The 17294-nt window shown below is 46.8% G+C and overlaps 1 protein-coding gene across 4 annotated transcripts in view; it reads right to left on the minus strand.

The window, feature by feature from the left end:
* Positions 1–17294, minus strand: part of Galnt18 (polypeptide N-acetylgalactosaminyltransferase 18) — a 322267-nt gene that overhangs the window by 8503 nt on the left and 296470 nt on the right. For all 4 annotated transcript variants that reach the window (XM_074041438.1, XM_074041447.1, XM_074041433.1 and 1 more), the window contains one exon: positions 7122–7286. In XM_074041438.1, coding sequence (XP_073897539.1) covers positions 7122–7286 — 165 coding nt within the window. The remainder of the gene's footprint in view (positions 1–7121; positions 7287–17294) is intronic.

Genomic DNA, 17294 nt, shown 5'->3' on the forward strand with positions numbered 1-17294 from the left:
AGCACAAAAGTTTCTCGCAGTTGAGCTTGGTGACAGCACTTGGGGATTGGAGCAGGAGAAAGTCAAGGGCTGCTCCTCCCTGCATGTGGGGGAATTCTTTGGCAGGATTAGTGGTGCTCCTTGGGAAATGTGCTCTGCAAATAGGTGTTTTGTTTTTTCTTTTTTTTTTTTTTGCGTGGGTTACTCAACCTGTATTGAATTATCAAATTAGACTCCATAAGTCAGAGCTGACTGTCCCTCAATAGGCAGTCTTGGCTCTGGGCTCCACTCTCTTCCAGGCAGTGTCCCTACACTCCAAATAACTCTTCTTTCCTGGCATTAGCAGACATCTCTGTCGCTGTACTTGACATTGCCCATTAGGAAAATGCACAAATGCAGCTCTGAGAACGAAGCAACACAGGCCTGAGGTGTGCAGACTACCCTGTGCCTGTGTACTCTCAACCAGAGCCGGGGGCAGTGTGAAATAGTCTGACTATCCTAACATTCTGTCAAATCCTCCTGTTTTTAAAGATATTCATACAAATATGTATGCTACTCCATACAGTATGCATATTTGTTTAGTATAAAATAGTTCTCCCTCCTTACCTCCCTCCCCCAAATCTGAAGCTACAGGAAGAAGTGCATGTTTAAATAAAATTTTTTCACAGTGATCATGGATGCATCTAAGAACAATCAATAGAGGCAGGTTGTGCTTATCTTTGGGCTTTCTACAAGTCTAGCTCTAGCTCAAGACCTGGTATACAGGAGCCCAGAAACTAAGCTTTGTAAAAAACATATTTAAAAGGACTCCTTCATTTGATCCACAGCACACTGGGTGTCTCCAGTATTGGGCTTTCCCTTGGGTGGTCGATGCCAAAGTATGAGGCACAGTCCTGATAGAAGAGGGGGCAGGAATAATGCGTAAGCGATTCTATGAACTGTGATGAAGACCCTCGCATAAGGAGTTCAGTTCATTCTCAAGCTCATGTTTCTTTGTATTTGGGCTGGCCTAGTGGGACTTGGAGGTGGAAAAAAAAAAACCTTCTCAAGGTTTGCAGTCTAACTTTGGGAGCTTAGAAGTAGAGAATTCCAGGCAAGCTCTTAAAACCACCCAGTCCAACTCTAGGCAGAGCTGAACCTATGATGGACAGCTGTTGATCCCTGAGACAGGCCCCTCCCAACCTGGCAGGGAGAGAGCAGCCCCGTAAAACACCCTTGATTTCCCTGCTCTGGACCTGCTCAGAGCTACATGGGACAAGCCTCTGTGGCCTTGCACAAAGCAGCCCTTCAGATACTAGAAGGTAGAGCTCAGGACCTCCAGAGGGCTGTCTGTTCCTAAACAGGCCTCGTTCCTTCTGAGGTGCATTTGAATGTATAGACAGGCCATGCAGAAGTTGGAGCTTGGAGGACCCACATCATAACCCTTGATGGAGTCCTTTCCATAGCTTCTCTGAGGAGGGGACTTCTCCAGCACTTGCACAACCATTGGAAATCATGGAGGTGATGAGGGAGGGGAGACTCCTTACCATTAAGGGGCAGCCCACTGCTTGACCCTACTAGTGTACTCCCATCAAGTTCTTTGCCATAGTCACTTAATATTTTCTGCCTTTCCTCTCTCTCTACTGGTCCAGGGGACATGGATCAAATGTCTCTTCCACTAACACTGCATCATGGAATCCCAGAGTTCTCCAAATACCAGGATGAACGGAACTCTCAGAAGATTGAAAGACATACACTTAATGCACAAGAATTTGCAATACTAGTAGTCTGTTTTGAAAATTCTTTTTTTTTTTTTGATGGGTACTAGGGTTAGAGATCATGACCTTGTACTTGCTAGGCAGGTGCTCTACCACTTGAGCCATACTCCCAGCTCTGAAAATTCCTTAATCTCTGGAGAGTCACAAGTTAGAAAAATCACAGAAGGAAAAACTGCTACCACTTGTATCAGTGAGGTTCAAACGTTGCTGACATGGAAAATGTTGGCTATTTAGAGATGGGCAACAATGCTGGCAAACTCCCAACTGTTCTTCAAACCCAGAGCTAGGGGTAGACCTAGATTACCAACCTTCCAACTACCAACTATCACTTAATCCAACACTGTGTCCAACAGACCAGTGAAGTCTTTCAGCATTCTCCCCAACTGCTACTTGGCTCCATCCTCATGGCTACCAAGTTCTCCCCTTTCTCCAGGGTATGATGGGCCAGCTTCCTCCTTAGTTCACTTCTCTATCTCCAGTCACTTCCCTCCCAAGCCATCCTCCATGACGCTGCCAAGGAGATTGTTCTGGTCTTAAACAGGCAATTCCCATCGAGGGGATTACTGTCATTTGGATGTGGTTTGCTTCCCAAGTGTTCACATATCAGGGGCTGGGTCCTCCTCAGCATGGTAGTGTTGGGGTGGTGGGACCTTTAAGAGGTGGGGCCTAGTAGAGGATCTCAGGTCACTGAGTGCCTTGTCTTCTGAAGGATTAAGGTAGCTCTTCTGGGACCTTGAGTTAATTCTCATGAGAGCAAGTTGTTATAAAAGAGAGAACCTGAGCTTTGAGTATTTCCATCTCAAAATGTGATCTCTTCCTCTCTTGCATGAGAGCTTGAGCTTTCTGTCTCTTGCCATGGGGATCCCATTCTTCATGAGGCCTTCACCAGAGCTGAGCTGATAATCAGTGTCATGTCCTTTAATCTCCAGAACTATGAGCTAAATAAGAATATAGCCTCAGGTATTTCATTATAGTAATGAAAAAAAAATGGACCAACACAGAAATCTACAGCTTAAGAACCTCCATAGTCGCTCCCTTTGCTTTAAGGTAAAGGCCAAACTTTTTGGTATGTCTTTAACAACTGCAATGAACTTCCCCCATGTGATTCTGTGGTTTTATCTCCCTCATACAGACTGTATTTTCTATCCACACCAAACAGTGAATTCATATTCCTCAAATACCCTCTGTGCTTACATGCCTTTGCCTAAGCAGAGTCACTAACTTGGGACATTGTTCTCCCTTACTGTGCCTGGGAACAGTCTCCATAACTTTCAAGATTCAGATCAAACAAGCCACACATGTGAAGCTGTCCCTAAATAGGCAGACAGAGCCAGTCACTCTGGGCTCCCAGAACACTGCATGCCCCCTCTGTTTGTGCTTTCATCAGCCTGTTTTGTTGTGTGTTTACATGCCTATGAGCTCCTCGAGGGCAGAGGCCTCGTGTGACTCATATCTGTGTCACTCCTGCCAAACCCCTGTGCTCAATAAATGTTTGATGAACAACTGAAGGAAAGAGCATTCATCTTCAGAAAACTGCTCATCAGAGCCCTGTACATCAGTGTTGCCATGGAATATTTTCATCAAATGTGGCTTCAGGATGTCAGTAACCAACACTGTGTTGGTTGAGCCTGAAGCACTGGAAATTCAGAATAGCTTGCAGGGGTTAGAGGAGAGGCATTTTATTTGTTAAACAGAAAAAATCAGGGTATGAGATAGAACACGGAGATGTGCAAATGCCTGCTTTTTTTTTTTTTTTTTTTGGTAGGTGAATCATACTAGATTATTTTGAAATTCAGTCTGAGGGTCTGGAGAGCTTAAATGTGGTCCTCAGGAGGGTAAATAATGCATAATGTGCAACCAAAAAGGAGACTTGAAAACTCCTCCCAGCCCAACTTCTACAGCAGAATATTCTGGTTGGTGGGATCCCTATGTGACTGCAAAGATTAAAACCTGTTGCAAGAAAATTAGCCCAAGTGCAAGACTTTAATCATTTAAGAGACTCCAGACTTCCTTTAGTATTGTGAACGGCCGCCCCTCATCAATGAGGGCTTGAGGACTGACTGATTCTAGGTTGCTTGATAAATATCAATCATTACGCATTAAGCAAAAATTGCACATGTGTTAATTATTAAATAACAAACGAGAGTGGCTGCTCTGGGTTTGCACATTAGGAATTTAAAAGCATTACTTCCAAACAGTTCCCTTTGGCAGAGGGATCAACAATGTGCTTGCCAAAGCACTGTGGGAGTTTTAATTAGACATGCACTAAAGTTGCTGAAGACTGTCCAGGCTCCAGAGCACCACACCCCAGTGCTGCCTGCTTTGTTTTTTGCCACATCCATTCAAGCAGGAATCCTGTGGGGCTGTCTGTTCAAAGCCATACCCTGAAATGAGGGAAGGAAGGAGCTGGATTTTAAGGTGTCTTTGCCTCGAGGTTGAGGATCACTGACAGGCGATCACTCTGAGTCCAGTGCCTTGGAGGAGCAAGGCCTCTGAAGGGGCTGGTTGCCTACTTCCATCGGAAACACTCACATCTGGGTGATGCCAAGTCCTCAGAGCTTCAGGCACCTGCTGGACTGTAACTTCCTGGACAGCCCAGAGGCCACTACCTACCCTCCTCTTACAGGAAGGTGAAGCAGCAAATCTACCTTTCACAGGACTCGAGCTACACCTACCAACATGCTCTGCCCAGCCCATACCGCCAAAGTCCCTGGCTCAGCCTCAGACCCTGCCTTGAGAGTTGGCCTTCGGGGCAGGGCAGAACTCTGAGGGTCCTAGGGTCATGGCAGTGAGGACAGAAAGGTTAAACTTTCACACTGTATCTCAGTGTTCTGCTAAGTCTTCATCTTATCTACTCCCCTTTCTAGAATTTTCTCATCTAATTCAGTTCTACAATCCCTAGAAGAGGGGGTTTTTGAAAGTCCAGACCTAAACATGCCCTAGGGTTGAATGTCCTCACCTCCCACATGACCTGGCCCTTTGTCCCTCCCAGACTCTTGTCCAGCTGCTCCCCACCATGCCCTCCAGGATCCAGCCACACCCAACTGAGGGCCTAACATGGCCCAGGTTTTGATGACCACCATCGAACGCACGCCATACCCTTTCTCCGGAACACCTTCACTCCTAAATGGAGCAAGCTCCTATAGACTCGGAACATTTCAGGTTAAATCCTGTCTTCTGAAAAGCCACCAGTCTTGCCCCACTCCTGTGCCCCAGAACCAACTTCTTGAACTGTTCCATTCACAGTCTCTAGGAGGAAGCCGAACTCCAGAAACCTAGCAGGCCTAGCTGAAAGCAGCAGGGAGTAACCCTCAGAGGCTCTAATGTGATTCCTAAAGACCCTGCAGTCTTAGGCCACGAACCCCATCTCACCCCAGTAAAGCCTGTTCTCCACCTGGCCTGAGCATGGAAGCCACAGCTATTCCTCTCTAGCATATATGGAGCCACCCTTCCTAACTACACCTCAAGGCCTCTCTCTGCCTGTCAGCTTGAAGGAGGGAAGGGGGAAAGGAAGCCATTCTGTGCCCCTCTGGGTCAGAAGCCTGGCAAAGGAAAGTGACAAGGGTCCTGCCAGGCACAGTATAGGTCTTGGCATTTTTAACATGAGAGGGGGTTGGGAGGAAGACACGCCCCAGACTTTCACATCTCAGTCTTGACCCTGGCCTTCTTCCAGGAAGCCACTTCTGACATCCTCCCATCATTAAAAGTATGAAAGGGAATTTTGTGAGTAATAGCTAACAGGAACACCTTAGACACATTTCTTATCTTCTCTGTGCTTCGGTTTCCTCACCTATAAAGTCAGGGTAATGGTTCAGGTCACATACAGTTGTAGGATTAAATAACTGAATATATGCCAAGTGCTTAGTGTCTAGTCCCCAGTGAGTGCTGAAGGAATGTTAACTATTACTCTTATTGAGACAGCTTAAGCATATGTCAAAAGTCCGACAGACAGGAAGGCACAGGGACATGAGTTATGAGTCCCCTGTGTGCTGTTCCCTTTTGCTAGACCCACACATCTTGCAGGCCCATCCTGGATTCACAGAGCCACATGCAGCCTCTACTCATCTTGGAAGTGCTCCCAACTGGCTCCCCGTGCTTCTCCTGGACATCTGCTTCCCTGAGTCCACAAGCCCCATCTCGGGCTCTTGCTTCTGTTCTTTAGCCCCTAAATCTATGATCTTGTTTTGAACTTACTGCTTAGTACTGACATTTACCACCCTTTAAGACCTGACTAAGGGGCTCTCTAAGTCCTCTGCTTCCCATAACCCAGACAACAGGTCAAAGGTGCTTTATCACCATGGAGTATGACGCAGCTGGGGCTTGCCAAGGCAGCCCCACCCCTCCACTATAGGAGAGAGTAATGACACCAGGATTAGAATTGAAGTGAGACCAATTTTCAAAGTTCCTGTTGTGCCCCATCAGCAAGAGCAGAAGCAGCTTTCTGGGAGGCCTGAGTCAGTTACTCCCTGACCTCCCTGGGAGTGTCTACCATGTTCAGCCCATCAGGCAGCCCTGGTGTTCAAGGATGCTGTGGGATCCCTCAACTTCTGTATGAACATTTCCTCTCCACACATGGGAGGTCAGCATCCCCATCCCCAAGTGGAAACTGGTCCTAATGATTGGATCCCCTGGGAAGGAGAGGCCTGGGGAGGCAGAGGTTCTCTTTAAAGTTGGCTATCTGGATCCTTTGGCATCATTTTATACAGGGAGACATAGCAGCCAATAAGTGGCAAGAAGTCAAATGTGGGCCCTGGAATTGATGGAATTCCTAATGAAGGAATGTTCAATGGTCAGGAATGTGAGAACTGCCCTTCATAAATGGCCCCAGACACTGCCCTGTGAGGGCCCTCATTTCTAGAGTAACCTCAGGCTGGGGAGTCACTGACCAGAAGTCCAGAACTAGCTATATCTGGGACACTGCTGGGCTTCATTTTGTGAGAAGGTACAAAAGTTTAAAGTCAGAGAGACCCAAGCTCAAATCCTATTTCCTAAAGTGAAAATCTATCCATTTCTGTGTGACCATGGGTAGGTGTTTCCTGTCTCAGAGCCTCAGTTTCCTTACAACTCAAATAGTAGAGCATTTGTTTAGCAAGCACAAGGTCCTGAGTTCAAACCTCAGTACTGCCAATAATAATAATAACAATAACAATAAAACAAGAATAATTTCTTTCAGAGTCAGGATAAGGAATCAGTGAGCTATGGTGTATAAAGTCCCTGGCACTGGTGGGTGCTCAGTAAGTCCCTAGGCATTGGTCTGAGGTCACTGCCTCACTATTGCCAAAGTATCCTTTCTCTCCTCTCCTCCATGCCTGTTCTGGCCCCTGTGGCCACTGTCTGGCCTTTCTGTTCCATGGCTGTTGCTGCCCCACATTCTGGGGCTCTTACCTGAGAGAACTGCCAGTGGAGCTTCATCCTCTTAGCTTTGGCATAGCTGCACTCAATGAGCCGTGGGCGGCTATTGACGTCCACCAGGCACCGGTTGTCATCGTCATCAACTGTGGGGCTCAGGATGCCAACTTGGATCTGCTGTGTGCTCGTGTAGTACACATTCTGGGTGTAGAGGGAAGAAGGAAGAAGAAAGTTAAATGCCAATGGCTAGAGAGATGGAGGGTAAGTGACGACTGTCACCAGACAGCTGGCAAAGATGTCTCAGTTAAGGAAGACCCAAGATTTTTATATCCATTGGACTTCAAATCGTTATCTATTGCAACAGAGAAGAAACCCTTGTTCATCATAACCCAGCATAGCATTTGGTCCACATGTATAACTAAAACAAAATTTTCAAGAGGTAAAACTTACCCTTACCATGTGGGATACACTGATATTTTCTATTCTATTTGTTCATTGAAAAATGTAGGCTATAACTTTTTTAATTGATTTCACCACCCACCGTTTAACAAGCACCTCATGAATCAATTATGTGCAGAATCACTGGCTTCCTCCATAAATATTTTGTGCCAGATACTGTGCTTGGCCAAGAGATCTGGAGCAAAAAGGCTAGGGTCATGCCTTCCAGGAGTTCTGAGTCTTGGGGGATGGGAGATGAGTACACAAAATTTTCATCCCAACTAAGACTGTGCAGAGCAGGGGCTGGCAAACTTTTTCTTAAAGGACAAGTAGCAAATAGTTTTAGCATTGAGGGTGTGCTGGGAAGATCCCCCTCAGGTTCAGTGATTCTCCATGAGGACACAGTCCTCAGCTGTACTCACAGCTTTGGTTCATTACAGTGAAGGGATACAGAGCAGATCTGCAATGGGGAAAGGCACCCAGGGCATAGCCTGGGAAGTCAGGCATGAGCACCTGAAGGTCCTATTCCAGTGGAGTCACACAGGATATTCTCAGTTCCAGCAATGTGTATGACAGCACGTGTGAGTGTTGCCAACCAGGGAAGCCTGCCAGAGTCTCAGCACGCAGGGTTCCTATTGGGGCAGGTCACAGAGGCAGCCTCTGCCCGGCCTGCATCAAAACTGGCAAGAAATCAAATGTGGGCCCTGGAATTGATGGAGACCCAAGGAAGGAATGTTCAATGGTCAGGAATGTGAGGACTGCCCTTCATAAATGCCCCCAGACACTGCCCTGTGAGGGGCCCTCATCTCTACAGTGACCCCAGGCGGGGAGGGAGTTGCTGTGACAGGGGAGCTACAGACCAGAAGTCCTGTTTGTTCAGATGGACAGTGGATGTTCAGCATGAACCATAGTATTTGCAAAATCAGTTTAGGCACTATTGGGCCTCATCTCTGTTGTGGTGGGAATCCTCCTAAAATCCAAGCTAAAGTGCCAGGCAAGGGCCACCCTGCAAGCAGTTGGGCCTGCTATCTAGATTCTTTTTTGTACTGAGAGCCATGCAGTCTCTGCGACTCCAACTCACTGTTGTAGAACCAACATACTCTTAGACAAAGCACATATACATGGTCACGTCCCAACAACACTTCATTTATAAAAATAGGCACCTTCTTATGGTCTGTATTCTGTCCCTAGTCTATAGGAAAGCCACATGACTCTTGGTCTTCAAAGTTTTCAATAACTTCCCTCAACCCTGAGCCCAGTAAGAGCTCTGAGCAAGAGAGTCACAGGGTTCTGTGAACTCTATTCCTGGAAATACTGTGGGAAACCACACTCTATCTCCTCCCCTCCTGTGATCAGGCCCGATGGACACACAGCACATTTCTATGCTTTATGATAGAATTCGGCATGCTCCTTCTTGTTATCTTGACCTATTGAAAAATTCTTACTGGCAAATATTGGTTGATTAATTAAAAATGCTTTAGTCAAAGAGAGTGGTTGACAACTACTTTTTAAACATGGGTGCAGGGCATAAAAGAGGCCAGAGATAAGGGCTGCACAGGGAAGGAGGGCAAGCAAAGGGTGTTCCTTCGTGGACATGCTCTTCCTGACCTTTGGAGGTTTCCCAGATATCCTGTGGGCATGCAGCCTTGTTCTTCAGTCACAAAAAGTGCCTTAGACCAGTATAGCAGTGAACAGGAATTGTTGGGGGAATCTGAGGGTGTGACAAAGGCACAATATTCCAAGTGTGTGTATGATATCAGGGACCCACAGAGATAGTACAACTCCCTTGGGATAGTGGCATGCAGGACCAAAGGTATAAGAGTAGAAAGAGAAAAGGAGAGAGGGTGGCCTTGAGAGGGAACTTTGGAAGGAATGGTGACCAGAACTGAATACATATTCAACTTCACCCCCATCCCCATGCTCTGATCTTTTGCTGAGCAGCTTATTGATAAAACCCAGTAGGAGACCAGAAAACAGGGGAACCCACTGAAATGTTCCATGAAGTCCACCCCTTAGAGTAGAAGGAAGAGGGTGGAGTGTGTGTCTAGGACAAGCATGACACTTATGACAGCCAGATCTGTTCTCTGAGGTCATCTTCTAATTTGTCAAGTCTGGCAAATCCATGGACATAGACATAAAATTGCTAGCAAGACTGATTCTTCTCACAATTGAGGTGAAAGATCAAAGTTTTGAGCAGAGGCCAAATGTACATGTCCAGCTCAATGTGGAACCCAAGCTCAGAATCCAGGGAGCCTCTTCAAACCCTACTAGGTAAGAGATGAGTTCCTAACTGTAAGCTGAAGGAGGTCCATTGTGTGGCCTGGATTTCCAGGATACCACCCATTATATTTGAGACCTGCTGAGGTTTTCAGTTTATTGGAGTTAAGGAAGAACTTGACATCTGGTAGAATTTAGAAATCAAACAGTTGTGAAGATAGGCATCATACCCATCCATCCAATCGACAAATAACCTCTAAATTGGTTTCTGGAAATGCAGAGATGAAAATGCCTTGGTTCCTGCCCCAGAGGAGCCACGGCTAAGTTGGGAATATCAACTACACACCAGGGAACAATGGCCCGAGTTACACTAATATGAGAACTGTCCCCACCTCCTTCTTTCATGTAGCCCAACTTTGTACCTTTGAGAGTAGAAATGAAAACATACCACTCCAGAAAGCTTTCTGTGATCATGCAAAAGTGTGGAGCCTCAACCTACTTGTGCCCTTGGGGTGAATGTGCCATGGTCTCCTCAGGAAAGTGCAGCTCTTGGTCACTTTGCGTGCCAGGACTCAGGTTCTGTGAGGTCAAGAAGCATAGGCTGCAAGACCAGGACAGTCTGAGAGAAGTTACTTCCCTCCCCCTGCTTCTTCTCTGTCATCAGGCCCTGGCTTTCATCTTCAGGGCAAGCTCCATAGACACAAGTGGCCATCCAGGTAGTACCTAAAATCAGTTATATCTACTTAGCTGCTCTGAAGTACTTGGAAAAATGCTCTGAGTGACATGTGTGCACTTCCTATCTGGTACAGCTGTCACTGGAGCTGTTTATTGCTCCAGAATCAGGAAAAATCATAATAGGACAGACAGTTGTTCATTATTTAAAAAGCAAACAACAAAGTACATCTTGACTGGTGTAACATGAAGCCAGCAGATCACAGAGAAAGATTCAGCAGAGAGGGTTCTCTCAAGCCCTTCCTTTGACATCCCAGAAGCCCAGCTAGTAGTGCAGTGAATCAATAAATGGCCCACACATGCAAGAAAAGGGAAATGATTTTGTGTAAGAGGCCTACTTCCATTGCCTGCAGGCCCAGCAAGTTCAGGTTTACATAAGAAGTGATTTAGAGTTGTGGTCCTCCGTGGTGGGGTGGGGGGCAAGTTGCCCACCAGGGGACATTTGGAATGTCTGGAAAGAGTTTGGAGGAGGGGTTATTACTGGCTTCAAGATCCTACTATGCATAGGCTAGTGCCCTACAGCAAAGATTTGTCTAGGCCAAAATGGCAGTGGTGCCATTGTTGAGAAGCTCCAACGCAGGCTGCCAATAACAAAAGGTGAGATAGCTTTAGTTCTTCCTGTGTCCCAGACAGGAAGTTATTCACAATACTTTATCTCACTTAATCCCCAAAATAAGTCTGTGACATGGACATAGATATCCTGCATCTGAAATGCTTGGGACTAGAAGTGTTTTGGATTTCAGGTATTTTTCATATTTTGGAACTTTTTTATGGCTTATCTTGGAAATGAGACCCAAGTCTAAACACAGAATTAATGTATGTTTCATATACATCATATATACAGAGTCTAAAAGTAAGTTTACACAATATTTTAAGTATGCCTACATTTTTGCTGCAATCTCTCACATGAGGTTAGGTGTGGTATTTTCAACTTGAGACACCATGTCAAATGACCAAAAAGTTTTGGATTTATGAAGCAGTTTAGATTTTGGATTTTTTGGATTAGGGTGTTCAATATACTCTTATCCCCTGTCTTATAGATGAGGAAAGTGAGTCACAGAGAAATTAAGTAATGTGTCCAAAATTACACAGTTGGAAACTGAGGCAGCCTGCCTCCAGAGCCTGGTGTAGGACCGCTCCCTCACTTGCCTACCTCCTTCAGTCCCCCCAGCTCTGGTGAGCAGGTTGGTAGGGAAGAGGCATTGCTGGGAGGCTGGCTTCCATGAGATCCCTTTGAGTCACCTTGGGGACCTAGACCAGCAGTACCAGAAGACTGGAGGGCCACTCTACTAAAAGGCCTATGGGTAAAAGAATGACATGAAATGCTGAGACAGCAACATCTCTCCTGTAACTCTTGTCAGAGGCTGAGGCGAGCAGTTATCCAGTCTGTGGACATTTTACAAACCCCCGGGGCATACAAACGACATCCCTGGCCACTGAGCGTCTCCTCATCTACAGATGATTGATTCAGCTCATCCTCCACTCAGCCCCACACAGCTCAGCAGGGCTGCAAATCCTATCATTCTGATGTTCACCAGAGAAGGAGAAAAATCACCAACAATTCTAAGAACAAACACACCTGTATCTCGGGTCTCACACCAGTGGCAATGTTTACCCCTCCTCCAGGCCAGGTTCAGGGGCAAGCAGGAAGCTGGACAGCCAGCCTTGGAGTCCACAGTGAGTTGGGCACATTCCTGCCCTCAGGGCTACACAAGGCTGGACAAATACCCACAGGGCAGTAGGTTCCCCTTGCTTGGTCCTTCACTTCTGGGCAAGGGCCTTACTCTGCAGGATGCAGGTGGACCCTGTTGGCAACATGGTCCAGAGCCCTTTCCATTCTGGCAGAGTACAGGTGGGTCTGCATCTTGCAGAGCCTGACTTACAGTTTTCCACAGAATTCTGTGAGGAGTCACAGACATCAAACATCACTCACTGACAGGAACTCCACTTCTGGAGGTAGAACGCCCCAGAAGGAATGGGGAGAAGAGAACAGACCTCTTTTGTATACCTTATACTAGGAACTTTTCACGCTCAAGGTCACTTTGCATTTGTGAGTCTTCCCAGGAAGACTGAGTTCATGGCAGTCTGGGGCCTGCATCCCCTTCTGATGCCAGCAGCCCAGGTGGTCTTTCCACTCCTCAGCATTGTCCAGCTGCCACAGATGCTTCACTTCTGGAGCTCAGCTGAGAGGCCAGTCTTCACCAAAGCTGGGTCAGGCCAAGCCTGGCCCTGAGGACCATCCTGAACTCGCTCCCTCAGAGCCAACAATGACACAGCTAGGGTCACGCCTACTAGGTGCTCACAGTGAGCCCCTGGCTCTAAGAAAGGCAGAGGCCACCGCAGGAGACGTCCTAGGGCCCTGTTCCTACCCAACCATTCAGATCTTCTACTTTCTTACAGTTGGCTTTCATAGACTATTATGTGAACAAAAGTTTACAAAGAATTTTTTATAGGATTGATGACCACTACTCTAAAACACGAGGCATCCCTCAACACAGACATCAAGGCTCAGCAAACCTTCCTTAGCTTCTCTACCCCATCAATTAGAACTTGCAGACATTTGCAAGAGAAGCTTTAACTTCCAGCCTCCCTCAGGCCCCACTCACTCCCTTACATCATTATTTCTATGACCAATTCACATATCTTTCTTTCTTTTTTTTGGGTGGTATTAGAGTTTGAACTCAGGACCTTGTGCTTGCTAGTCAGGTGCTCTACCACTTGAGCTACATCCCCAGCATCCCCAGTTTCCAGTTCCCAGCTCTTTCTTTCCATTGTTCCATCCCCTCTTCCACTCAGACTTCAAGACCCATATCACACTTTAGCCTCTATGGAAATTCTGGGGTCCTTACCAACCTGAGCAGAGACTGAAAGAATTGTAGCATGGCAGAGGTCAGGGAGGAGGGCCTTCCAGACCAATCAGGAACATTCTGTAAAGTGGGGCTAGGTTGTCTAGTAACATAAACACTTTCCAGGCACAACTGAAGTACTGGATCTCTTCTGAGCAGAGGATGTGGGCATTGGAGTCACTGTTCTTCCTGCATCAGGGCAGTGTTTCCTTGGCAACCCTGCTGGCCTGTGGAATAGGTGCCCTTGAAAAGCAAGGTATCTTAGAGACATGTAAAGACACACTCTGGCAGAACCTCTGGCATGGGTTAGCAGGGGTGGTATTTGACTGAAATACTCCTAAGCCTGAGAGTGGTGAGGAAGGAGGAGGAGAATGGGGTACTCTTCACAGAACGTTCTGGAACCACCACAGAGGAAAAAACAACCATTCTTGCCAGCCCTGGCATGGGAGGAACCAGCTTTCTTCTGCTTATTTCTTCAGATACCTGGAAGGGATGGGGCACACTAGAGGATGAGGAGTTCAGCTCTCCATGGGGGTGGGCACACACCAGGGGAGTATGACAGTCTATGGAATTAAAAGTCACACATGAGTGGATAATTGCAGAGTTAAATTATCTGGGGGTTGGCAAAGGTCACTGAAGTGAGGATCAAACTGTGGGCTGGATCATGGAAGAAAGGAAGCTCAGACAGCATGAATGCAGGAGGCTGGGGGGAATCACAAGGATAGCCCCCAAACTCAATCAAGCTAAGTGACCCCACCCTAGCTCTACATCAGAATCATGGTTAAAGCCTGGAAACCATTGTTCAGGATTGGGGCTGGGCATAGGATTTGTTCCAGGGGAGACTAAAGTACACTCAAGGCTGAAAACTAGCTGTATTAAGGAGACTTTGGACAGCTTAAGGACAAAATTTGGGGGTAGCATCCAAGACCTCTTAGATCCTAAGACCCACTCTCACTGTGGGGGTAGGCTGGATCCCTGACTGCAGGGGCATTGCTTTGAATATTCTGAGGAGGGTGACCAAGAGGTTAGGAAGCATGTTTAGGACAATGTTTCTCAAACATTGTCCCAGATGGCCCTCGCACCATCTGGGAGCTTATTAGAATGTACATTTTTTGAGCCTGACCTCAGACATTCTGAGAGTGGGGCTCAGGATTCTTTGCTTAGGAGAGTCTTGTTAAGGCTTCCCAAGAAGTCTGATCCCTCCGAATGTTAGAGAACCACTGGCCTAGGAAGAAGGTGACCTGGTGGGACAGAAAGAATGTGAACTTCCAAGTCAGGGAGATCTGGATCTCTACGCAACTTCACCCCTCACCTCCTAGCTGGGAAGCCGTTCTGAGCCTCAGTTTCCTGACCTATACAATGCAAGAATGTAAAGATTAAAATACTGAAAACCCTTAGTTGCCACTAGGACTACTGGGCAGGGATGAGGAAAGTAAGAACCAGGGCATCCATAGGAGGGCAATAAGGCCGAGTAGGGAGGGCACTGCTGATCCAGCCACTTGGCCTTGACCCCCTTCATCTCCGTGGTCCTTTTCAAGTCTGACTGCTCTGTAGGTGACGTTTCAGGGAAGAAACGCCAGAAATAGCGAGGGAGGGGGAAGAAGGAGGATATGGGGGCTTGCTTTATTAAATTTTAATTTACAGAGTGGTGACTGTGACATTCAGAATGTGTATTTGAAATGGGTTCTTTGTTCTTTTTACCCAAGAATGAGCCACAGGCGTCTGTGCAGACAGGGTGGGCTGATTTAAGGGTTCAGTTATTGGTCATTAACCCCTCGACACAGAGGTCCATTACTGTGCCGAGGGCCATGGTGCACTGATGCTAAATCAGGAATGAGGGCAGTCACTTGCGAAGTGCTCTTACATTCGCCAGCCACAGCACCAGGTCTGTGTGGGGAATATAAAGCCCTGTTTCCATTCCTGAGGAGCATAAATGTGCAAGGCAAGGGTTTCTGCTCAGATCTTCCTCTGTGAACCCATTTCTCTGATAGAAGGGAACAAGTGAGGCTAATGCCATGAGGCCCCCAGTCTTGAAAAGAGAGGGCCCTACCTGGACTCAGCCCATCCATTAGTCAGTGCTGAATTGATTCAGCAAATGCCCTGGAAGATGCTAAGCATGAGCTGGTTGCTGCAGAAGCAGAGAGGAGCAAGGTGTGCCCCTCCATGGAGGAGCTGTCAGCCACATGCAAAAGGGTGTCTAGAATATTCTCATGGCCAGGCTTACAGCAGATGACTGGTCAATATGCTGTGATGGCCCAGAGCTGAAGTGAAGATGTCTCTCTAGGGCAGTCAGTGAGCAATGTGGTTGGAGCACAGCTGGGGCGGGGAGGGTAGTTTGCCCAGATAACTGACAAGGGCAGACAGAAAAAGCAGGATAAATAAAGCCTCAGAGGCATGACAACACAGTGCTTTATGGTTATAGTGGGGAAATGAGGGAGAAAGCACTGTGGGGGTTGAAGAGTATGGACAACATCCAGGCCGGCTGCAGAGATCTGTGGCTTCAGACTGTCCCCTGATTGTTAGCACATCTGAGGGGTTTTTAGAGTCTTTTGAGTCAAAAACATCCAAGGGACCAGGAAAGCAAGGCTGGGTTAGAGGTGACTCAGGCAGTGTCTGCAGGCCTGTCTGGACAATTCCAATTGTGTGTTTGGAGAGCAGCAGGAAGAAAAATGGAGCTTTTGACCAAGGAGTTATCTTTGAACTTAAGACTGAATAGAAAAGGCTAAGTGAAATCTTCTGCCACCCACCATGCAGCCAGGAAACCAGCCATGAAGGGTGGGCTCAGAACACTTAACTTAGATTCACAGCTGTTGGTGTGTTCAAAATGTTCCCTGGCCTGTCCTATGAGGCTCCTCTTTGTATCTTTTCCCTACCAAACTATTCTATATCCTTCATTACTCATGTCAGATGTGGCCTCGTGTCTAGCTTTGATCAATATGACATATGACACTTCTGATCAGAAGCTTTAAGATCAATCATGTAATATATCACCTGTCTTTTTGCTATTGGATCTGCAGCATCCCAGATGGGGGCTGCTGTGTAGGGTGACACAGATTGAAAGTTGACCTATGATAACCATGGAGAATGGAGCAAGAAATAAACACTTCTAGTTGTAAGCCAATGAGATTTGAGTATCATCAGCCTGAAGAAATCAATACTGGATGAGGATGCTGTAAAACCCTAAAATATGGGACATACTGACTTTGGAGCTAGGAGGCGGGTGGTGAGGAAACTATCCCTGCAGACCAAAAAGATGGTGACCTCTTCTAGGCAGTGGTGAGACGATGTGGGGCAAGTTTGCTCCTGCAGCATCTTGGGAGACTGATAACATGGCAATTGAGCATGTGCTACAGATGAAGATGGACTGCTTTTGACAAGGTACTCCAAAACAGAGATAGGGTCAATGAATGAATGTGCACGTAGCATGGTTGAGAAGTGTTTGTCACTGCAAGCCACTGAGATTCTGAGGTCATATGCTATTGGAGCATAATGCAGCCTTGAAGTGATGGGCAGTCATTTTGCTATGCTCCCACCCCTTATCATCACACAAAAAGAGTGTTGGCAGAATTGTGTAGAATGATTAGTGCTTGGTGTTAGCTGAGAGTAATGCAGTTATAACATCAGTCACTGTCTGTGAGATCCCAAGTTCCTTAAGGGCAGGGACCATGCTTACCTTGCTCACTTTTACATTCTTATTATCTAACACATAACATACACTCAAACATACTAGTGGACTGAATTAGTGCATTAATAAAGTATTTCAGGTACACTTGGACTTCAGCTCAGAAGTTCATCCAGGCTGTTCCCTGGTACCTGCTGCACATCCCTTACTTCTTTACTTTGGATACCACTCTCCATATAAGTGAGGGTAAGTGGCTTGGATAGAACACACCCTCTTCCCAGGAAAAGATTTCTACTATTTGTCCCCAAGACACAGATTGGGCCAGTCCTAACCCTTCCCTGGCCTCTGTGAGAA

Source organism: Castor canadensis, chromosome 1 (assembly GCF_047511655.1).
Source record: "Castor canadensis chromosome 1, mCasCan1.hap1v2, whole genome shotgun sequence".
In the NCBI taxonomy this organism is placed as follows: Eukaryota; Metazoa; Chordata; class Mammalia; order Rodentia; family Castoridae; genus Castor; species Castor canadensis.